The following is an 18899-nucleotide window of genomic DNA, read 5'->3' on the forward strand; positions in this document are numbered from 1 at the left end:
GGGGTCTGAGTACTTTCTGAATGCACTGTAAATAAACAAATAACAACAATTTTAAAATGGGTGTATATAACTCTAAAGTTTTATTTTGTCTATAAAAAGCTATATATGGAGTGATAAGCTATTCACTGCCTTTTAAAATTATATTTTAAAATAATGAACTTGTAAAAATAACTCAGTAACTTTCCCATAATTGCTTTGATAAGGGTGCTTATCAAAGCAATTAAAAACTTTTTATAGGGATATCCTTATGATCACTGAGTTATCAAAAGCCTTCATAAGCATTATTTATGTATGAACATTACATTTTTGCAAATTAAAACCTAAGGTTTCCTTTAAAAATACTATTTAAATATGAAGATGTTTTTGTTGGTAATTAGGATAGGAAAAGATCTAAAATTCAGTAACAATTAGAGACATGTAGGAATAAAGTTTGTTTTTCTTCATATTGTTATTCTGAGAATTTTCAGGCATGCGTTTCGTTATCTTACTTCCAAATAATTTAATCCTACAAAGCTGCATCGTATGATTTCTACCTGTCTAGCTGGCTCTTGCAAACTTTGCTTGCAGAATAAAAGTCTAACACACCTTTCAGTTTTGTTTGTGTGTAGCCCTGTACCAGTTACCCCTTACATAATTAGATAGGCATTCAAAAATGACCTCCAACAATTTGATGACCAAACAGCTTAGTAACCTTGTATTTAAATATAAAGGATTGTACCTGTTATGTTCTCATCTCAGTAACTGACTTTCTGTTGTTTTACAGCGGCTTTCCTCACACAGTCTGTCTGTCTAGATGATACAACGGTAAAGTTTGAAATCTGGGATACAGCTGGTCAGGAAAGATACCACAGTTTGGCTCCAATGTATTACCGAGGGGCTCAGGCTGCCATTGTGGTATATGACATAACCAACCAAGTAAGTTTTTACTGTTTGCTAATGTGCAGATATGATGGGAGGGGGTATTGTTTATAGGAAGGGTCTGCTAAATTTGAAATGAATCCACTTTTCCAATTAGTTACTATGTCAGGAAAAAAAACCAAGAAACATGGTTTAATGACTTATGTGCTTACAGCAGCAAGAATTAATTTTGTTCAATGTTCAAAGAAGGATACAATTCTGCCAGTATATGATAAAACTTGGAGAATATGCAACAAGGGCAAAACTAACAATACATGTACATAGTACAAGTTTAAATGTAAGCAAGAATGGTACCCCTATATACACATATCACTGCAAATATAATCACCTATAGTTTGGTTTCTAAGGGAGCTTTAATCTTTACAAACATTGCAAATTAGTGTGATATTTCAGGGTTTTTTTTCTTTTTAATAAATTTACAGACATTTCTAAAGTCCTGTTTTCACTTTGTCATTGTGGGGTATTGAGTGTAGATTAATGAGGAGAAAAATGAATTTTAACAACTGTAGAATCAGGCTGCAGCATAACAAATTGACAAAAGTGAAGGGGATCTGAATACTTTTTGAATGTACTATATGTTTCAGTGGTTTTTTTCCATCTTTTCCAATGCTACATTTAACTTTGAAAAAAAATTATACTTGTAATATTGATTTCCTAAATTACAATCAACACTGAAAAATACATACGTTTTCTTTTCTCTTTACTTCCAATGTTAAGTGATATCTATATAACAGAATACCAAGAATTTCATTATATATCTAATATCATTTCATTGAAGTAATATAATGCAGGTAATCCTTGATTTATGACCACAATTGAGATTGGAATTTTCATTATGTTAGTGTACTTGTAAAGCAAGACATTATGTGACCCGATCTGATTTGATAATCATTAAGCAAATCCAGTTTTCCCAGTTGATGTTACTTGCCAGAAACTGGCTGGAAAGGTTGTGAATTGTGACCACAGCATGATGCGAAATTGCAGAATGCTGCAATCAGTTGTAAATGTGAGCCGATTGCCAAGTACCTGAATTGCGATCATATGGCTATGGTGGTAATGGCAATAGTTAGAAGTGTGAGAAGAGGATTTAAATCACTTTTTCAGAGCTTGTCGTAACGTTCAACCATTGTTAAATGAATAGTTGGAAGTGAAGGATTACCTACATACCAAGATTTATAATAATTCAATAAAAGGGGAAAAAACAGTTTGCCACTTGATCTGAGCTGTGGGTAGTCCTTGACTTACAACTGGTTTCTTAGCAACCTTTTGAGATTAACAATTCTCCCAAAAGCTACTTAAAATTTGGTTCCGAAATTTTGAGGGCGTAGTCATGAGACTCCATTTTGGACATGGTGAACAATGAGTTCATTTAACCCTCACCACAAAAAAAAGTAAAATAGGGTCAGTCGCATGATGATATGCTTTACAATTATCATAACTTAACCTGCAATGGACAGGCTCCATTATGGTAATAAATCGAGGACTCCCTGAACTGAGATTAATAATAGGAGAAAAATATTGCCTTTGTGATGTCGTCTTTTCATGGCTTCCTAATGGTATTTGGCCCCTAAGGGAAATGAAATGCTGAAGTAGTTACTCCTACGTTTAAATCCAGAAGGTCTCCTTTTATGAAAATTAGCCAGTTTGAGTAACTTCTGAAATATTGGTAGTAATTTAGAAGTACATTTTTCTTTTCTCTGTATTTTTGATGTTCTGTTCTCTGTCTTTTCTGAAAGGAAACATTTGCACGAGCAAAAACATGGGTGAAAGAACTCCAACGGCAAGCTAGCCCAAATATTGTTATAGCCTTAGCAGGAAATAAGGCTGATCTTGCCAACAAGCGCATGGTAGACTATGAAGTAAGTGATATCTTTTGATTAGGATTAACTTTGAACAGAAGTTAGTTAGTTCATGGTAAGGTAGTGGCCTCTATAATTCTGTAAGGCTAAACCATATGTCCAGGTAAATGATGTTAGCTCTGCCTTTCTTTGGATGAAAGAAAATTGAGATAGCCTAGAGCCGTGATGGCGAACCTATGGCACGTATGCCAGAGGTGGCATGCAGAGCCATTTCTTAGGGCATGTGAGGCATTCGCCTTACAGTGCCAGCATGCATGTGCGTGCTGGCCAGCTGATATTAGCCTTCCTTTTCGCTCTGTGGAGGTGAAAAATAACCCAACACACAAACCAGAAGTTCAGGAAGTTTCCTGTACTACTATTACTGAGGCTGCCAGACTGCCCGCAGTTCTCCTTCCTCCTCATGGGCAGTCTGGCAGCCTCAGTAATAGTAGTAATACAGGTAGCAGCAGCAGCAGATTCTTTGGCAAGAAACACACACACAGACAGACACACACACACACACACACACACACACACACACACACACACAGCCATCAGCCACCGTGCATTAAAGAAGCTGGTGGCACCGGGGGAGTTGTCCAGCTGGGCATGCAAAACAAGGTGCCCCGTGCAATTGGCCCCTCTCCGGCTGGCGCCCCATATCTCTTGGGAGCAGAAAACTCAAGGAGCGGGTGTAAATAGGGCGAAAGCTGCCCTGGTGTACTTATTTGAATGGAAGGGAGCAGAGGGATTTTGGAAAGCTGGGGCGTCAGGACGCTGCCCCTGCATTGAGGAGCTTAACTTGATCTCACCTCCCTGATGCGATGGCAAGCAGTGGATCTCCCTCTCCCCCCTCCCCCAGCATGAAGTTCTTCTGAGATAACGTGGAGTAAGTCCGAGCTGAGGATGAGACAGTCACAAGTGGCCACAGCAAACCCGTGGCTGTGCTGAGAACCATATGATTCTTGTTCCAAAGAACTTGCTTTCCAGGCAGCAGGATTGGCTCTAGTGATCTTTGCCAAATTCCATATTTCTTGCTTGCATTTACTTTTGATTTCATTTGTCTCCAAATGCATACATACATACACCCCCCCCCCCCCATCTCCCTTCTCTCTTTCTCTCTTGCTTTCTCTCTTCCCTGAAGCCTCTGGAGGGCCTCTGGGGGGGCGGGGGAGGCTATTTTCACCCTCCCAAGGCTCCTAGTAAGCCTCTGGAGCCTGGGGAGGGCGAAAAATGTGTCCATCCGCAAAAATGGGAGGGCGGGTCACGCGCGCATGCGTGTGTGTGGGTCATGTGCATATCATTATGGGTGTGGTATGCCAGCGCATGACACCACCACCCCCCCGCCGCTTTTGGCACGGTTTGCCATCGCTGGCCTAGAGCTTTCCTAGTTTGTCCAGTTGGAATTCCATGACAATCTCTATTTTGTATGGTATTTGCCCATTTGTTAGCTTTTGGACAAGAATAAGACTGACCACTATTGGGCTAAGCTAATACCGAATCAGAATTTGGAACCATCTGGTTTAGTATTTTTGAGACTGTCTTTCTGATTCCTGGGGCAAATATCTTTTAGCTTTGTCCTTTTAATGAGAGAGAACTAGGATTAACCTTTAGAGTTTCTGCTTTGAAGGATTCTCCCTCCCCCCCCCCAAAAAAAATCTTGCAAATGTTCTGTTTTATTTTATACTTAATACTTTACATACCTCTAATATAAAGCAGAGTTGCCACATTTTGTGATAAGGCTTTTACCTTGAGCTACCTTTGCTGTACTTTACACATAAGAGGGAATTACTACTTGGGAGATATCCTTACACTGATCATTTGGTCCAAAGGAACAACATAATGTCAGTTCTGAATAGTCACAGTATATAAATATTGTAGTTGGGAATGTGAGGAAGATTAAAATTTAAGAAAGGGAGGTTTGCAAATGATAAAGCAACAAGAAAAAGGCTCAGATCTACAGAATAAAGAATCCCTCAATCATTTTTGGAAAAAAATAACTTCAAAATGATGACAACAAAGATGGTTTATGTACTTGAAATTGTGATGCAAAGTAAGTGTTTGAATGCAATTTACTTGGATGTTCACTATTAAAATTAGCAGTTTTTTTATCACAGTTATGACCAGCAATTCACAGCAATGTACTACTTGTTGTCATAACATAGTATCATACAATCTCACTAGGAAGTGATAATAATAAATACTGCTCAAAAAAATAAAGGGAACACTTAAACAACACAATGTAACTCCAAGTCAATCACACTTCTGTGAAATCAAACTGTCCACTTAGGTAGCAACACTGATTGACAATCAATTTCACATGCTGTTGTGCAAATGGAATAGACAACAGGTGGAAAGCATAGGCAGTTAGCAAGACATCCCCAATAAAGGAGTGGATCTGCAGGTGGTTACCACAGACCACTTCTCAGTTCCTATGCTTTCTGGCTGATGGTTTGGTCATTTTTGAATGCTGGCGGTGCTTTCACTCTAGTGGTAGCATGAGACGGAGTCTACAACCCACACAAGTGGCTCAGGTAGTGCAGCTCATCCAGGATGGCACATCAATGCGAGCTGTGGCAAGAAGGTTTGCTGTGTCTGTCAGCGTAGTGTCCAGAGCATGGAGGCGCTACCAGGAGACAGGCCAGTTCATCAGGAGATGAGGAGGCCGTAGGAGGGCAACAACCCAGCATCAGGACCTTTGTGCAAGGAGGGACAGGAGGAGCACTGCCAGAGCCCTGCAAAATGACCTCCAGTGGGCCACAAATGTGCATGTGGCTGCTCAAACGGTCAGAAACAGACTCCACGAGGGTGGTATGAGGGCCCGACATCCACAGGTGGGGGTTGTGCTTACAGCCCAACACCGTGCAGGATGTTTGGCATTTGCCAGAGAACACCAAGATTGGCAAATTCTCCACTGGCGCCCTGTGCTCTTCACAGATGAAAGCAGGTTCACACTGAGCACATGTGACAGACCTGACAGGGTCTGGAGACACCGTGGAGAACGTTCTGCTGCCTGCAACATCCTCCAGCTTGACCCGTTTGGCAGTCAGTAATGGTGTGGGGTGGCATTTCTTTAGGGGGCCGCACAGCCCTCCATGTGCTCGCCAGAGGTAGCCTGAGTGCCATTAGGTTCCCGAGATGAGCTCCTCAGACCCCCTGTGAGACCATATGTTGCTGCGGTTGGCCCTGGGTTACTCCTAATGCAAGACAATGCTAGACCTCATGTGACTGGAGTGTGTCAGCAGTTCCTGCAAGACAAAGCCATTGATGCTATAGACTGGCCCGCCCGTTCCCCAGACCTGAATCCAATTGAGCACATCTGGGACATCATGTCTCGCTCCACCCACCAACGCCACATTGCACAGACTGTCCAGGAGTTGGGGGATGCTTTAGTCCAGGTGTGGGAGGAGATCCCTCGGGAGACCATTTGCCACCTCATCAGCAGCATGCCCAGGCATTATAGGGAAGTCATACAGGCACGTGGAGGCCTCACAAAGTACTGAGCCTCATTTTGATTTGTTTTAAGGACATTACATCAAAGTTGGATAAGCCTGTAGTGCTTTTTTCCACTTTAATTTTGAGTGTAACTCCAAATCCAAACCTCTTATGGGTTGCTAAATTTGATTTCCATTGATAATTTTTTGTGATTTTGTTGTCAGCACATTCAACTATGTAATGAACAAAGTATTTCATAAGAATATTTCATTCATTCAGATCTAGGATGTCTTATTTTTGTGTTCCCTTTATTTTTTTGAGCAATGTATAAGAATTCAAAATAACATTTTTCATCAAGGAATTTCTAATTTGCCTCCTGAACCCTTGTGGTGACTACACTCTTAAAACCTTTATAGTCTTCATGCCATTCTCAATAATTTTCATGTCTTATGAAGCAGCTAGAAATAGTTTTTATTAAATTAATAATGAAATAAAAACAGGTCCAGATTTCATAGGAACAAAATAGAATCAGCAATAATAATATACAATGTTGCAAGCTGTTTTTAATCACTGTATATAATATCTTTCTTTCTAGGCCCCCAAAATGTACATTTTTCTCTTAATCCTCACAACCTAAGATACAGCATTTTAAATCTAAGATAGACTCTGAAGCTCAGATATCATTTGCAGTTTGTTTCTAAACTACAGTCTTAGAAAGTAAACTTTGTATGATATTCCTTTATATCTGGCATTATGACAAAGATTCTAGATTGAAATAGGTTTCAGGTAAATATTTTTCAGCTTTAGTGGCTCTGTTAGAAAAGAGAACATGTTCTCTCTTTCCATTCCTTAAAAATTCCTCAGATTCAGAGGATTTGTATTTTGTATTCTGTATTTTAAGCAATGATCATTGTTGTCCACTTTGCTTTGTCTAATTTAGAGCATTAAATTTGTCTAAAGGTTAATCTGTATTTTTCTGTCTTATTGTCCTGCAGGAGGCCCAGGCTTATGCAGATGATAACAGTCTATTGTTTATGGAGACATCAGCCAAGACAGCAATGAACGTTAATGATCTCTTTCTGGCAATAGGTAATGTGCAAGACATTCATTACATTACAGATGGTCCTTGACTTAAGACCATTCTCTTAATAACAGTTCAAATTAACGTTGGCCTTGGAAAGGATGCTTTACAGCCTGTAAAGCAATTCTGACTATAGCAAAGGGTTTCACCTGTGCCCATACATGTGATTACAATCACGTGGCACTTGGCAAACCATTCGTATTTACAACTGGTTGCCAAGAGCCCTGTGATCCTGTAATCGCCATATGCAATCTTCCCTGCTGGCTTCCTCAGAAAGTCTTGGACTTCAGAGGAAGAATTTTCAGCCCCTGAGTAGTGAGATGCTCGCATACATCCTGTGCTGGACCTCCCCTATCCTCCTGAGGCACCCCACACTTCTTACCTTATGTGCTACCTCTCTGTTCTGGTGCTGAAAATCCTTCCTGCCGAAATCCAAGCAGGACTTTCAGTGCCAGAGGAAAGAGACATTTGTGCATGACCTCTGCCAAGTCTCCCAGGGTCTTCCTGCCCCCTCAGAGGCAGCCCACATTCCTTACCTGTCTCTCTGTTCACTTAACAATCCACGAGATCATTTAATGACCACAACCAGTAGCGCCAGGATTGCAGTGACGCAATCTTAGTGAAGCAGTCATGTGACAACTTTATTAACAACTGACAATCCAGTCCCAATTGTGGGCATCAATCGAAAACTGCCTATAGTTACCTTTGGCTTGTTAAGAAGTTAGGATTTCACATCAAGCTCTTCATCTTGATAGCTGTTTCCTCTGTGTGAAATTGCCTCTTGTTTAAAGATGTTTGCAAAAAACTACTAATTAGAGCGCATGTGGGGAAATATTCTCCAGCTAGCCTTTTTTAATAGATGTAAATATTTTCTGAAGGGAATGGGAACCATTTGCAATTATTTCTACAGGCTTTATCTTACACGTCATTTAGCATCCCTCACCCTTTGCCACTCTGGTTGTAAACTTTTAATTTCAGCAATTTCTGCAGGGTCGCAAGCTCTTCACCCTGATTTAGAGCTTACATGTCCTTCCCCCCCAATGGCTTTCATGTTCTTAGCATGGTCAAGACGGAGAAAGTGAAACAGGTACCAGCTATGCTTCCTAACTGTTCTCAGAATTTGTGCCCTTTGAGGATCTCAGTTGCTTACTGGTGAAATCATCTGTAAATTGTAGTTCTGAGCTTAGTCAGCTAGCAGGGGGCAGCAAAAGACTATTGGTTTCTCTTCAGGATTTGCTCAGTGCTACCAAGTGAATTATGGTTCCTTATTTCAGCCTATTCTGTATAAATTATTAGCATAATGCTTGTTGATGCCAGGAGCTGCACTTAGTTTTTAAGTGGTATATTGAGAGCTACACTCCAGAGGGTGAGATTAAATTACTTAATTTAGCCTTAGATATATTTTTTCCACCCATGTATTTAATAATCTCCGTCCTTCAAATTAAATTACAATTTTGGAACAAGTTTTGGAATTCCGTGGACTTTTATACTTGTATACAACCCTGGGATCATACACTGTGCACCTCTGGTGTAAATAATTATGAGTTTTTAAAAAAATTCTAAAGAAATACCCCCCTCCAGCTAACCAAGTTTGAATATTGGGGTGCAGGGTGTTTTAAACTGTCCCCTTATAAATTCCACTTTGGTAGAAGTATAACACTTCACTGCATTATACTCCTTTGCAATTCTGGTTTTCATGTGACGTTACCTATTTTTGGTATTCAGTATAATATGTATTTGAACTTTTATTTCAAAATTTCTGCAATGGATGAAAATATTGGAGTTACCATTTCAGTGCAAACCTGCTATTTCAGTGCACTTAGGCTCACTGCTGTTATTCCAATAATTGACCATATAAGAGCAGGAACCATTTGGGTAGCCAGTGCTGCAGAAACCGGACATCACTGGTATTGTCTTTATTCATTATTGATGTCAGAAGCTGGCACTAAACTTCAGCAGCATCAACACTGCAGAGAATTCATTGGGAATGTTTTCAAGCCCAGGAACTTTCAGATTTCTTGGCAGCAAGATGGATGGTGTATATAAATAGTGTCCCCAGAACCCTGTGGTTCTGCAAGAACTTGATGGGGCTTCCTGAGAGATGTCCATTCTAGCACAGTTTTCTGTCACTACAATTTTGCCTGTTGATCAGAGAGTCGGGGATTTTTTTTTAACCTAAAGCCATGATGGCGAACCTCTCTGTGGGCACACGAGCCATCGTCCCAAATCAGCTCCACCACACATGTGCGCGCACCTCCTGCTGGCCAGCTGATTTTTGGGTCTCTGCGGCACATGCACAAGGAGTGGGGCCCATGTGGGAGACACGCATGCATGAGCAGGGGGGGTCTCTCATGCATGCTTGTGGGGAAGGGGGAGCACAGTGGGAGTACACACCCCCCCCGGGCCTGTTTTTAGTCCCAGGATGCTTCAGGGAGAGCTACAAGGCTATGAGGTGCAGTGCCTGCCCCAGCCCGTTTTTGCTGCCAGGAGGCTGCAGAGAGACCTACGAAGCCCAAAATGGGGCGTGGCGGGGTGTTGGCATGCATGCACAGGAGGTCAGGACATGCAGGGGGGTGTCGCACATGCACTGCATTATGGGTGAGGACACACGCATATGTGCTGTTGTACGCTTGCGCTTTTGAGACGCAACGACAAATAGGTTAGCCATCACTGACCTAAAGGTTCTCACAACCTGAAAAAGTATGAAAACCTCTACTTTAGGCAATTAAATATAGATGAATTTGCAAAGAGAAACTTTCATGTCTCGTATGTTCTAAATAATTCCAGAAGAAAAGAGTGAGTTCACTTGGAGCACAGAGTAATGCGACAGATACAATTTAGCTAAAATCCATTTGGTTTGTGATTGAACAAGCTGTGAGTACCATAATGTTCAACTACATGCTGCTGTTATATCGGTGATTGTCTAGCAAGCACCTTATACTCAGAGAATGCATATTCAGGAAGAATTGCTTAGTATTAACTATCCTGAAGTATTTTATTTAAAATGCTCCTAACATACTATCTCATTTGGATGGCTTAAGTTCATTTGCTCTACTTTTGATTTTTGTGTTTTAATTTTGTAGGCTGTCTTCGAAGACCGATTTTAGAAGGGCAAGAGTTGATAACATTATTAATATTTAAATATGTGTGAATTATGGAACAAAGCAACATATCAATAAAGCAATTCAAGTAATGCAAACCAATGGCAGAAAAGCAATCCAGGAGGGAGCCCAAATATGCTTCCCAAATAAGTTTTAATTTGCCAGATGAAGGCCAGTAATACAAAATGTACAATACAAAATGTATTTTATTTATCAGAATTCTGTGGGATAAAATGCGGCCATTGCTTTTCCTCAGTAACATGTTTCTCTGTTCTTCCAGCTAAGAAGCTGCCAAAGAGCGAGCCCCAGAGCACAGGGGGTGCTGTGGGGCGGCGAGGTGTGGACCTTCATGAGCAGTCCCAGCAGAACAAGAGCCAGTGTTGTAGCAACTGAATGGTGGCGTTCAGGCAGCGAGAGATAAGATATAACCTCCATTTCTACCCCACTCCACCTCCCCTCCCTTCCAATAACAGCATTGGCACACTTGGAAGCCGTCCCTTCTCCTGAGAGCTCCGTTTAACTGCACTTCTAACGCTTCAGAAACCATCACGAGACGTCTGTTACCACCACCCAACGGAAAGTGGAGATAGACCGACCGGGGACTTAACTTCCAAAAACAAACTCTTATTCACTTTGTATTATAGGTGCAAATAGCTACCTACTTATTTGGATTCCCCTGCTCTGTTTTCTCCCTGATACTACTCCTTTCCCTTGCCATCTCTTATCCCTCCAGTGCACGTGCACCCGTACACACCCATGCTGTCTTTGCTCTGATAAAATATGTTGTTCTTGGTCCTATAACTTCCACCGCCACCCCTTCACCTCCCCTTTCCCCTTCCATTTTCTTTAACAATCCGGGGGACAGTCACACGCAAGGAGAAACATAATTCTTGTAGATTTATTTTTTTTAAGAGCAAATTTAACTGACTTTCTCAACAACAACAAAATGCACAATTATTTGAGGAGATCCTCTTAGGAGTTCTCTTACTCATTTTCAAAAGCTTCAGAAAAGCTGCAGTGTCCTCGGTTCACTTTTTTTTTTTTTCAGGGCAGAGTCTTGTGGTTAGATTGGAGAGGATGGTTGTATTTGCTTGGTTTTTTTTTCCTGGCTACGGCATGAGAGTGGTCCAATGTCTCAGTGTCGTGAATATAAGGATGAAATGGTTATAAATATAGAGTATAAGAAATACTTTCCAGGACCCTTGCATATTTGCTCTTGATTGATGCCTTATATTTTTATTGGCCAGGACAGTGCAGGCGGGGTGGGGTGGGGGTGGGGGTGGAGATAAAAATAAGTATACCTTTTAATGTTGCTATTTCAAGTCAGAAGGCTACTATGTCTCTCCTTTGTTTAGATTCAGTTGTCCTGTTAGCTGAAGAAAGAGAGAATCACTTATCTGTACAAACAAGGCACAAAGAAGACTTAATTTAGCTTTGTTACCTTGGACCCTCTGTCAGGATTCTCTTTGGATAGGTTCTGTCTGCTTAGCCTGCACCTTGGATATGTACATCATTGGACCATGAAGTAGAAAAGGGTTCTAAATTGCCAAAAGGAAAAAAAAGTCCATGTGTCCTTAGCAAAACTTGAATAGGGGCAGTTCCCAAGAGTTGCTGCAGATTTTAGAATTTTTAGCTATATGGTTGGAATAAGAAACTGAGGGGAAAAACAGCAGAACTCTTGTTGGGCAACATGTGACAGGAGGACTAGTACTGTATTTGATACATTTCCCTTGTTTGAAAAGCGCCAATTTTTTTTTGCCTTTTGAATCCTTCCTCACATGTAAGACTTGTCTAAAGGCCCCCTAAACTTGAGCATTGTTTAAATTGACAGGTTCTTTTTCTAGCATCCAAAAATGAATAATTAAGGAGTGGGTGACACTGGGTTTTTTAGTTTCCTCCTTGCCAGCTAAACAACTTTTTTAAAAAATTAATGGTAGATAGTGCTGCATTGTAAAACAAAGTGTATCACCCTCTCTCAAATAGCCAGCATCAATCTGTTCTCCATATAAGAACTGTCTCCCCTCTTCAACTGTGGCCTTTACAAAGTTAATAGCATATTTCTCCAGTCCACGCTCTCTCTTTAAAGGCTCATAGCTTTTTCATGCTTCAAACTTGAATACAGTTTCTAAAGAGGAACTGTTTCCCGGTGCTATATCTAGAACTGGTTTAGGGAGCTTTTCTTGGATGTATTACGTTTACTCCATGCAAATTTCTCACATGGTTGAATGTTCTACAACAACAGCTTGACATGGGTTGATACACACATGGACACGGACACACACACACACACACACACACACACACACACACACACACAACATCAATTCTCCATTATTTGCCCATGCATTTTAATACTGTATTTGTACATAATGTCCTCCTATATTCTGTATAAAGACTTGCATTTTCTCCCATTCACTGGTGTAACTTAAGTACTGATGTCCATTTAATCAGTGTGCGCATTTAGCATCTGAACTCCAGGCCACCCTGTAGCCTTATGTGGAAACTGTTAAACTCGACACTGCTGCTGGCACACAGCACGGTTGTGCTGCCATTATAAAGGCTAGTTATCTCCACATGTGGCTTTATTGATCTGAAAACAATGAATGGGGGAATCAGATCAGGCTGCAGCTTTAATTCTTCAGCAACATGCTGTAGAGATATGAGTGCTGTCACATCTTCTTTCACCCAATTTACATGCACAGTTACTTCTGCAGGTTTAATCTGACTTTTCTTTAGAAAGGTTCATATAGTTTATAAAGCTATCTGGGATCATCTACATGACTTTAAGAATTTTTCAGTACTGATCTGTTTCAGATCTAATCCCCTTTTTGTTCAAACCCCCATAGTTCGACATGAATCCTGAAATGACATCTTACAATTCATTAACTGCAAAACTCTTCTTTGTTGATGGTGCTCTGATTCCATCGCATACAATGACACTTGCAGTCCTTATGGAGAACCCAGGAGTAGTCCTAAGCATGTCCTTTCCTTCTTCAGTAAAGCTGAAATACTGCACTGTGCTCAGCTCATGACAATGAAAAAATAGATTTTATATTTAAGTAACAAGCAAATCCATTTCGTTCAGTTATTGCCTACCACTTGTTTTTACTAATTCACTATTAGGTCTTAGACCAAGTGAGGACACTGCAGCTTTTTCTAAACAGAGCAATCCCCCCTTTTTCTTCAACTTACTCTTCTCATCTGATCAGAACTCTTTTATTTTTTTTCCTTCTGAGAAAACTCTCATATTGCATTTAAAATAACAAATCATGGTAACAGAATTCAACTGCTGATTTACCAATGTATTTAATGTAAGTAAACAAAAATCAGTGTATTAGATGAGCTTGCTGCTTCATTGTGATTTAAAATACATGCCGAATGATAATAGAAATACGAGGTAACTTTGAAAAGTGTAAATATCCTTTTGCAAGCGGGAAGGTAAAGCACCGACTCATAGGTAGCCCAGACTTAGAAGCAGATGAGATGGCTACTTCGGATACTTTTGAGTTCAGAAAGTTTCCTCTAAAGTGCCTAATAAACCAGGCTTAGCTCTTGGACTCTTGATAGTCTACTGAGAAAGATAGGGCTACGTATGCTAGATCAGTTAACATCAAATAATTACTTCGCTTAAAACCTTGAACCTGCCCTATGCGAATATGATTCTATGTAGCAGAAGACAGTAGAAGAACCAAACCCAGCAGATTTAGTTAGGTTTGGTTTTTAAAAAAAAAAACACAACACCTTAAAATTCAAGCAGCACAAGTTTTATCTAAATGAAAAATAAAGGGATTTGAAATGGATAATAGGGTATAGAAGTACTTTATAACAAATGTTCTTAGAATAAGTTACAGAAAATATGTATAATTATTAGCCCAAGCTATTCATCTTTATTTGACATAGTTTTGCTTATTTGAGTAAGGTTTTGTTTCCCCAAAGAGTATTCATAAAATTCCAGCCATCTTATACCTACAGCTATTCCCTGAAATTTGATCACCTTAGGAGGGGCATGGAAAAATTACACATATTTGCACCTTGGACATTTCTACTGAAATTCACCAGGGGAAAAGAAATGTCAGTTGAGTTTAAAAAATACAATGGTGTTGGCTTAAGGTGGAAAAAAAAATACTCCCAATTCATCGTTCACAAGGTACCTTGTATGAGTTTGTAAATAAGACATCTGTAAATACTGCCAAACACATTGGGTAGCAAAATGAACAACTTAACAGTGTGTGAAAATTGCTCATTTTTTGCTAATGAGCGTATACCTTTTGCAAGGGAAGTGGTAAAGATATTTAATAAATTGCAACCAACTCCCAGTCTTGGGGAATCTTTTAGGCATTGCTGTCACATGCACATTTTCCGGTTTTGAAGATGGAGAATCCAGATTTTCAGAGGTTGGACCTCTTTAGAGATCTTCCTGAGGGTCTAGCATACATTTATGCAGCAGTCTGGGTAGGGCTGGAAGTGTGTGACTCTGCAAATGTTGGCTTGAGATCCTTATTTACCATTCTGACAGAAACTAATAGGACTTGAAGTTCAATCACATATGGAGGACCATAACTGGACCATAGTAACAATCACCCGCCTCCAGATTTCACTATTGTCTCTTATTAAAATCATGCAATGCAAGTATTTTGTGTTTCAAACATGCAAACGAACTGACAAAATGAGAGTTCTCTAGTGGCTATTGCATATGACATATTACAGTTTGCAATGAACTGCATTCTATACATACTGTATAATCGGGGCTGCAACACAAATTATTCCATAATGAATGCTTGTTAGCCTCTGCTTGTACCTGGAACACATTTTTTCCTTCCCCTTACACACTTACTCAGTTTGGCCTATAAACATTTTAAATTTGCATACAGAAAGCAAGGACTGGCCATAAAAACATGGATATCTGCAGATTAGTAAAATTTTGTATTTCTGCATAGTGGCCTGTAGGGAGCGCTGCTGAATAATGTCAGTTTGGGAAGTTGAGAGCTCGGATGGAATAATATACTGATTTCCAAAAATAATGGGAAAAAAACCTTGTTGCAAATTTTTTTATATTATGGATGTTCCTTGGAGTGGGCAAATTACTACAACAAACCTAAAACCATTTTAATCAAGATACTCACTGATAAGTAATACACTGGATTCAAACTCTTCTATTCCTTCCTTCCCCCAGGTCATTACCAAGATACTATTGAATTATTGAAAGCTGATTGCACTGATAATGGTGAAAACGAGAACCCAGTGTTTGTGGAAATTTTTTTCAAACAAATGTGTCAGTTTTGTGTTTGCCCCAAATGGATTTGTTTTATGGAAACTTACTACAAATCGGAGATACACATATTTTTGTCTCTGTTCTCTCTTAGCCCTGTACCAAAACTTCCTTTCTTTCCTGCTACCCCAGTTCTTTTTGATTTAGATTTAGACATTATATAATAAATTAGCCCACCAACAATAACTGACAAACAACTGTGCCAGGATAGCTTGGATCAAACGAAAATTTGTCAATGTAATATACCTCCCCCCCCCCCCAACAGTATCACTTTGTTAAATATCCAATCTGGCTTTCTGGAATATGATAGACAGGTTAAGCATTTTGATCATTTTGGAAGACATGATTAAATTGAAATTACATATTCCTGTAATTGATTGATCACTGTATTAAATCTGATTCCAAAGTACATTTATTTTTGAAGTTCCACAGAATTCAGTGTGATACATGGGAAATATATATGAAACTCGAGAACCAACACACTTCTAGAAAGGAAATTCCTACCAACATGCTTCAAATGAATATAACAAGACATTCTTTTCCATTGTTTTAAATTCCACCTTTGGGTTTAAAGGTGGTGAATGGGAAAATCCCTTTCCTGTTAAGAGCTGTTATTGATTTTCTGCATTGGGACTTGCCTGCATTCTGCCAATTTTATTGCAGAAATTACAAAATTTGAAGAGAGAACTGCCATTATTTTACAATGTCATGGTTTGTTGCCTGTTTTATGTATGGCAGCTCTTTTAAAAACATCTATGAATACAGATGGTTTGGGGTGTATTAGAATTAGTTGGCGTGATGTTTTCTTTAATAAAAGTATCACTTTTTCCAGACATTTCACTGGCTGATTCTGAATGCCAGCCTCAGTTCTGTCCAAATACAATGTTGTATATTAAGAAACAGTGCTGTATCTTCTAGGGCTTCCTTTTAAATTTTAATTTAAAATAGTACTTCCCCCAAAGTTTTAACTGTCTTAACATTCTTGAATATAAATTGAATAAAGACACTTGTATCAGTCAAGAATGGAGGTGTGTAAAACAATTCAAATTTGAAATTCCCCATTTCAATAATTTTGGGACCATTTTAAATTCAAGGTTATTTTGGTAGTTCTTACTGAATGCTAACTTCATGTAACAACACTCAATATCTGAACATTCTCTGGGATTAATTAAAATTGTCCAGGAATGTTAGCTATGATATTTTACTGACCGTTCAAAGTTATAATGGTGCTGAAAAAGTGACTTATCACCATTTTTCACACTTAAAATCATTGCAGTAACTCCATGGGCCAGGTGATCAAAATTCAGGTGCTTGGCAACTGATTCATGTTTATGACCATTCCAGTGTCCCGGGGTCATGTGATTGCCTTTTATAACCTTCTGACAAGCAAAGTCAATAGGGAAGCCAGATTCACTTTACAACAGTGTCACTAACATAACTCCAGTGGCTCATTTAACAAATGTGGCAGGAAAGGTCATAAAATGGGGCAACATTCACTTAAGTGTCTCACTTAGCAACAGAAACATTGTGCTCTGTTGTGGTTGTAAGTTGAGGACTACCTGTATTGCTACAATTTTAAATGCATCCTGTCATTTTTATTACCAATTGTGTCATAAATGGAGAGGCTGATTCATTAAGGTACAGTAAAGCAAAATAATTATAGGAATCCTTGTTAATCCATGTTCACTTATTTTAATTGTGTTATTAAAGATTCAGGATCTATTCCACTCAGAGCTTTCTACTCGGTGTTGCTCCTCCAAAAGAGTAGGATAGACTAGTTGAGTGCTATTGTGTGGCTTCCAGTGTTTTCTTCGTTAAATTTAATCAGACAATCAAGTAAATTAGGATTGATACGGAGTCTCTGGATTGAGAAGAGGGGAAAACTTCACAAACTCTTAATTCTTCCTTTAACTTCCTTTATGTGAATTAGCTATTTGGTGCTCAGTTTTTATTATGTTTACACAAAGGTTTGGAGGACTCAATTCAGCAGGATTTCCATTCAAGTTTAATTGTGCAATGCAGTTCAGTACAGGTAGTCCTTGACTTACAACAGTTCATTTAGAGACCATTCAAAGTTGAAACAGCACTGAAAAAAGTCACTTATGGCCATTTTTCACACTTATGACCATTGCAGCATCCCCATCATCACGTGATCAAAATTCCGATCCTTGGCAATTGGTTCATATTTATGACTGTTGTAATGTCCTGTGGACATTTGACCATCTTTTTTTACCTTCTGACAAGCAAAGTCAATGGAGAAGCTAGATTCACTTAACACCTGTTTCTAATTTAACAACTGTGATGATTCACTTAATAATTGTGACAAGAAAGATTGTAAAACAGGACAAAACTCACTTAACAGAAAGTTGGGGCTCAATTGTGGCCGTAAGTCAAGGATTACTTGTAGTTACAGTACAGGTAGTCCTCAACTAAACCATTTGTTCAGTGACTGAAGTTAAATTACTGTAAAAAGTGGCATGATTGTTTTTCACCAGACTGTTGCAGCATCCTTATGGTCATTTACCATAATCAAATTCAGATACTTAGCAACTGGTTCATGTTTATGACAGTTGCAATGTCCCAGAGTCATGCGATCCCTTTTTGGGAATGAGAAAGCCAGATTCACTTAACATCGGTTACTAATTTAACAATTGCAGTAATTCACTTAACTGTGGCTAGAAAGCCAGAAAAGGAGGCAAAACTCACTTAACTCTTCCCTAGCAACAGAAATGTTGGGCTCAGTTGTAGTTGTAATTATAGTGCTCAAATGCACAACCTCACACTCTTGGAGGAAAAGGTAGGTTATAAATCTAACAAATACCAGTCATTATGACTGACTTAATACAATTCCTCCTGCCTTAGTATATCAATTAGCCTAATTTGCATTTTGGCTTTACCTATAAAGGACTGGTAAAGACCTTCCTCCTGACATAGTATTTATAGATTTCCCAAAACATCTTCCGTTTTAGACTATTATAGTTACACACATCAGTATAGATGCAAGATTGTATTGTTTACGTCATTACAATAGTTAATTATAAAAAATTGGAAGTCCTGCAAACAGCTGGAAGTTGTCTTCGTGCTAGTCTTCCTCAACTAAACAACAGGGCGGTGGTTGTGGGGGAAATAGGAAGGAGTTTATTCAGGAATTTCCCTGCCTTGAGTTATTATAAAAATAAAAAGATGGGATATAAATAAACAAGGTAGTCGGTACAGGTAGTCCTTGACTTACGAACACAATTGATCCCAAAATTTAT

At 39.3% G+C, this 18899-nt stretch overlaps 1 protein-coding gene across 3 annotated transcripts in view; it reads left to right on the forward strand.

Annotated features, from left to right (window-relative positions):
* Positions 1-15394, forward strand: part of RAB5B (RAB5B, member RAS oncogene family) — a 31514-nt gene extending 16120 nt beyond the window's left edge. For all 3 annotated transcript variants that reach the window (XM_032211504.1, XM_032211505.1, XM_032211506.1), the window contains exons 3-6: positions 764-915; positions 2655-2777; positions 7187-7280; positions 10654-15394. In XM_032211504.1, the coding sequence (XP_032067395.1) occupies positions 764-915; positions 2655-2777; positions 7187-7280; positions 10654-10766 (482 nt within the window). In that variant the 3' untranslated portion in view covers positions 10767-15394. The remainder of the gene's footprint in view (positions 1-763; positions 916-2654; positions 2778-7186; positions 7281-10653) is intronic.
* Positions 15395-18899: the final 3505 nt, after the last annotated feature.

Source organism: Thamnophis elegans, chromosome 2, assembly GCF_009769535.1.
Source record: "Thamnophis elegans isolate rThaEle1 chromosome 2, rThaEle1.pri, whole genome shotgun sequence".
In the NCBI taxonomy this organism is placed as follows: Eukaryota; Metazoa; Chordata; class Lepidosauria; order Squamata; family Colubridae; genus Thamnophis; species Thamnophis elegans.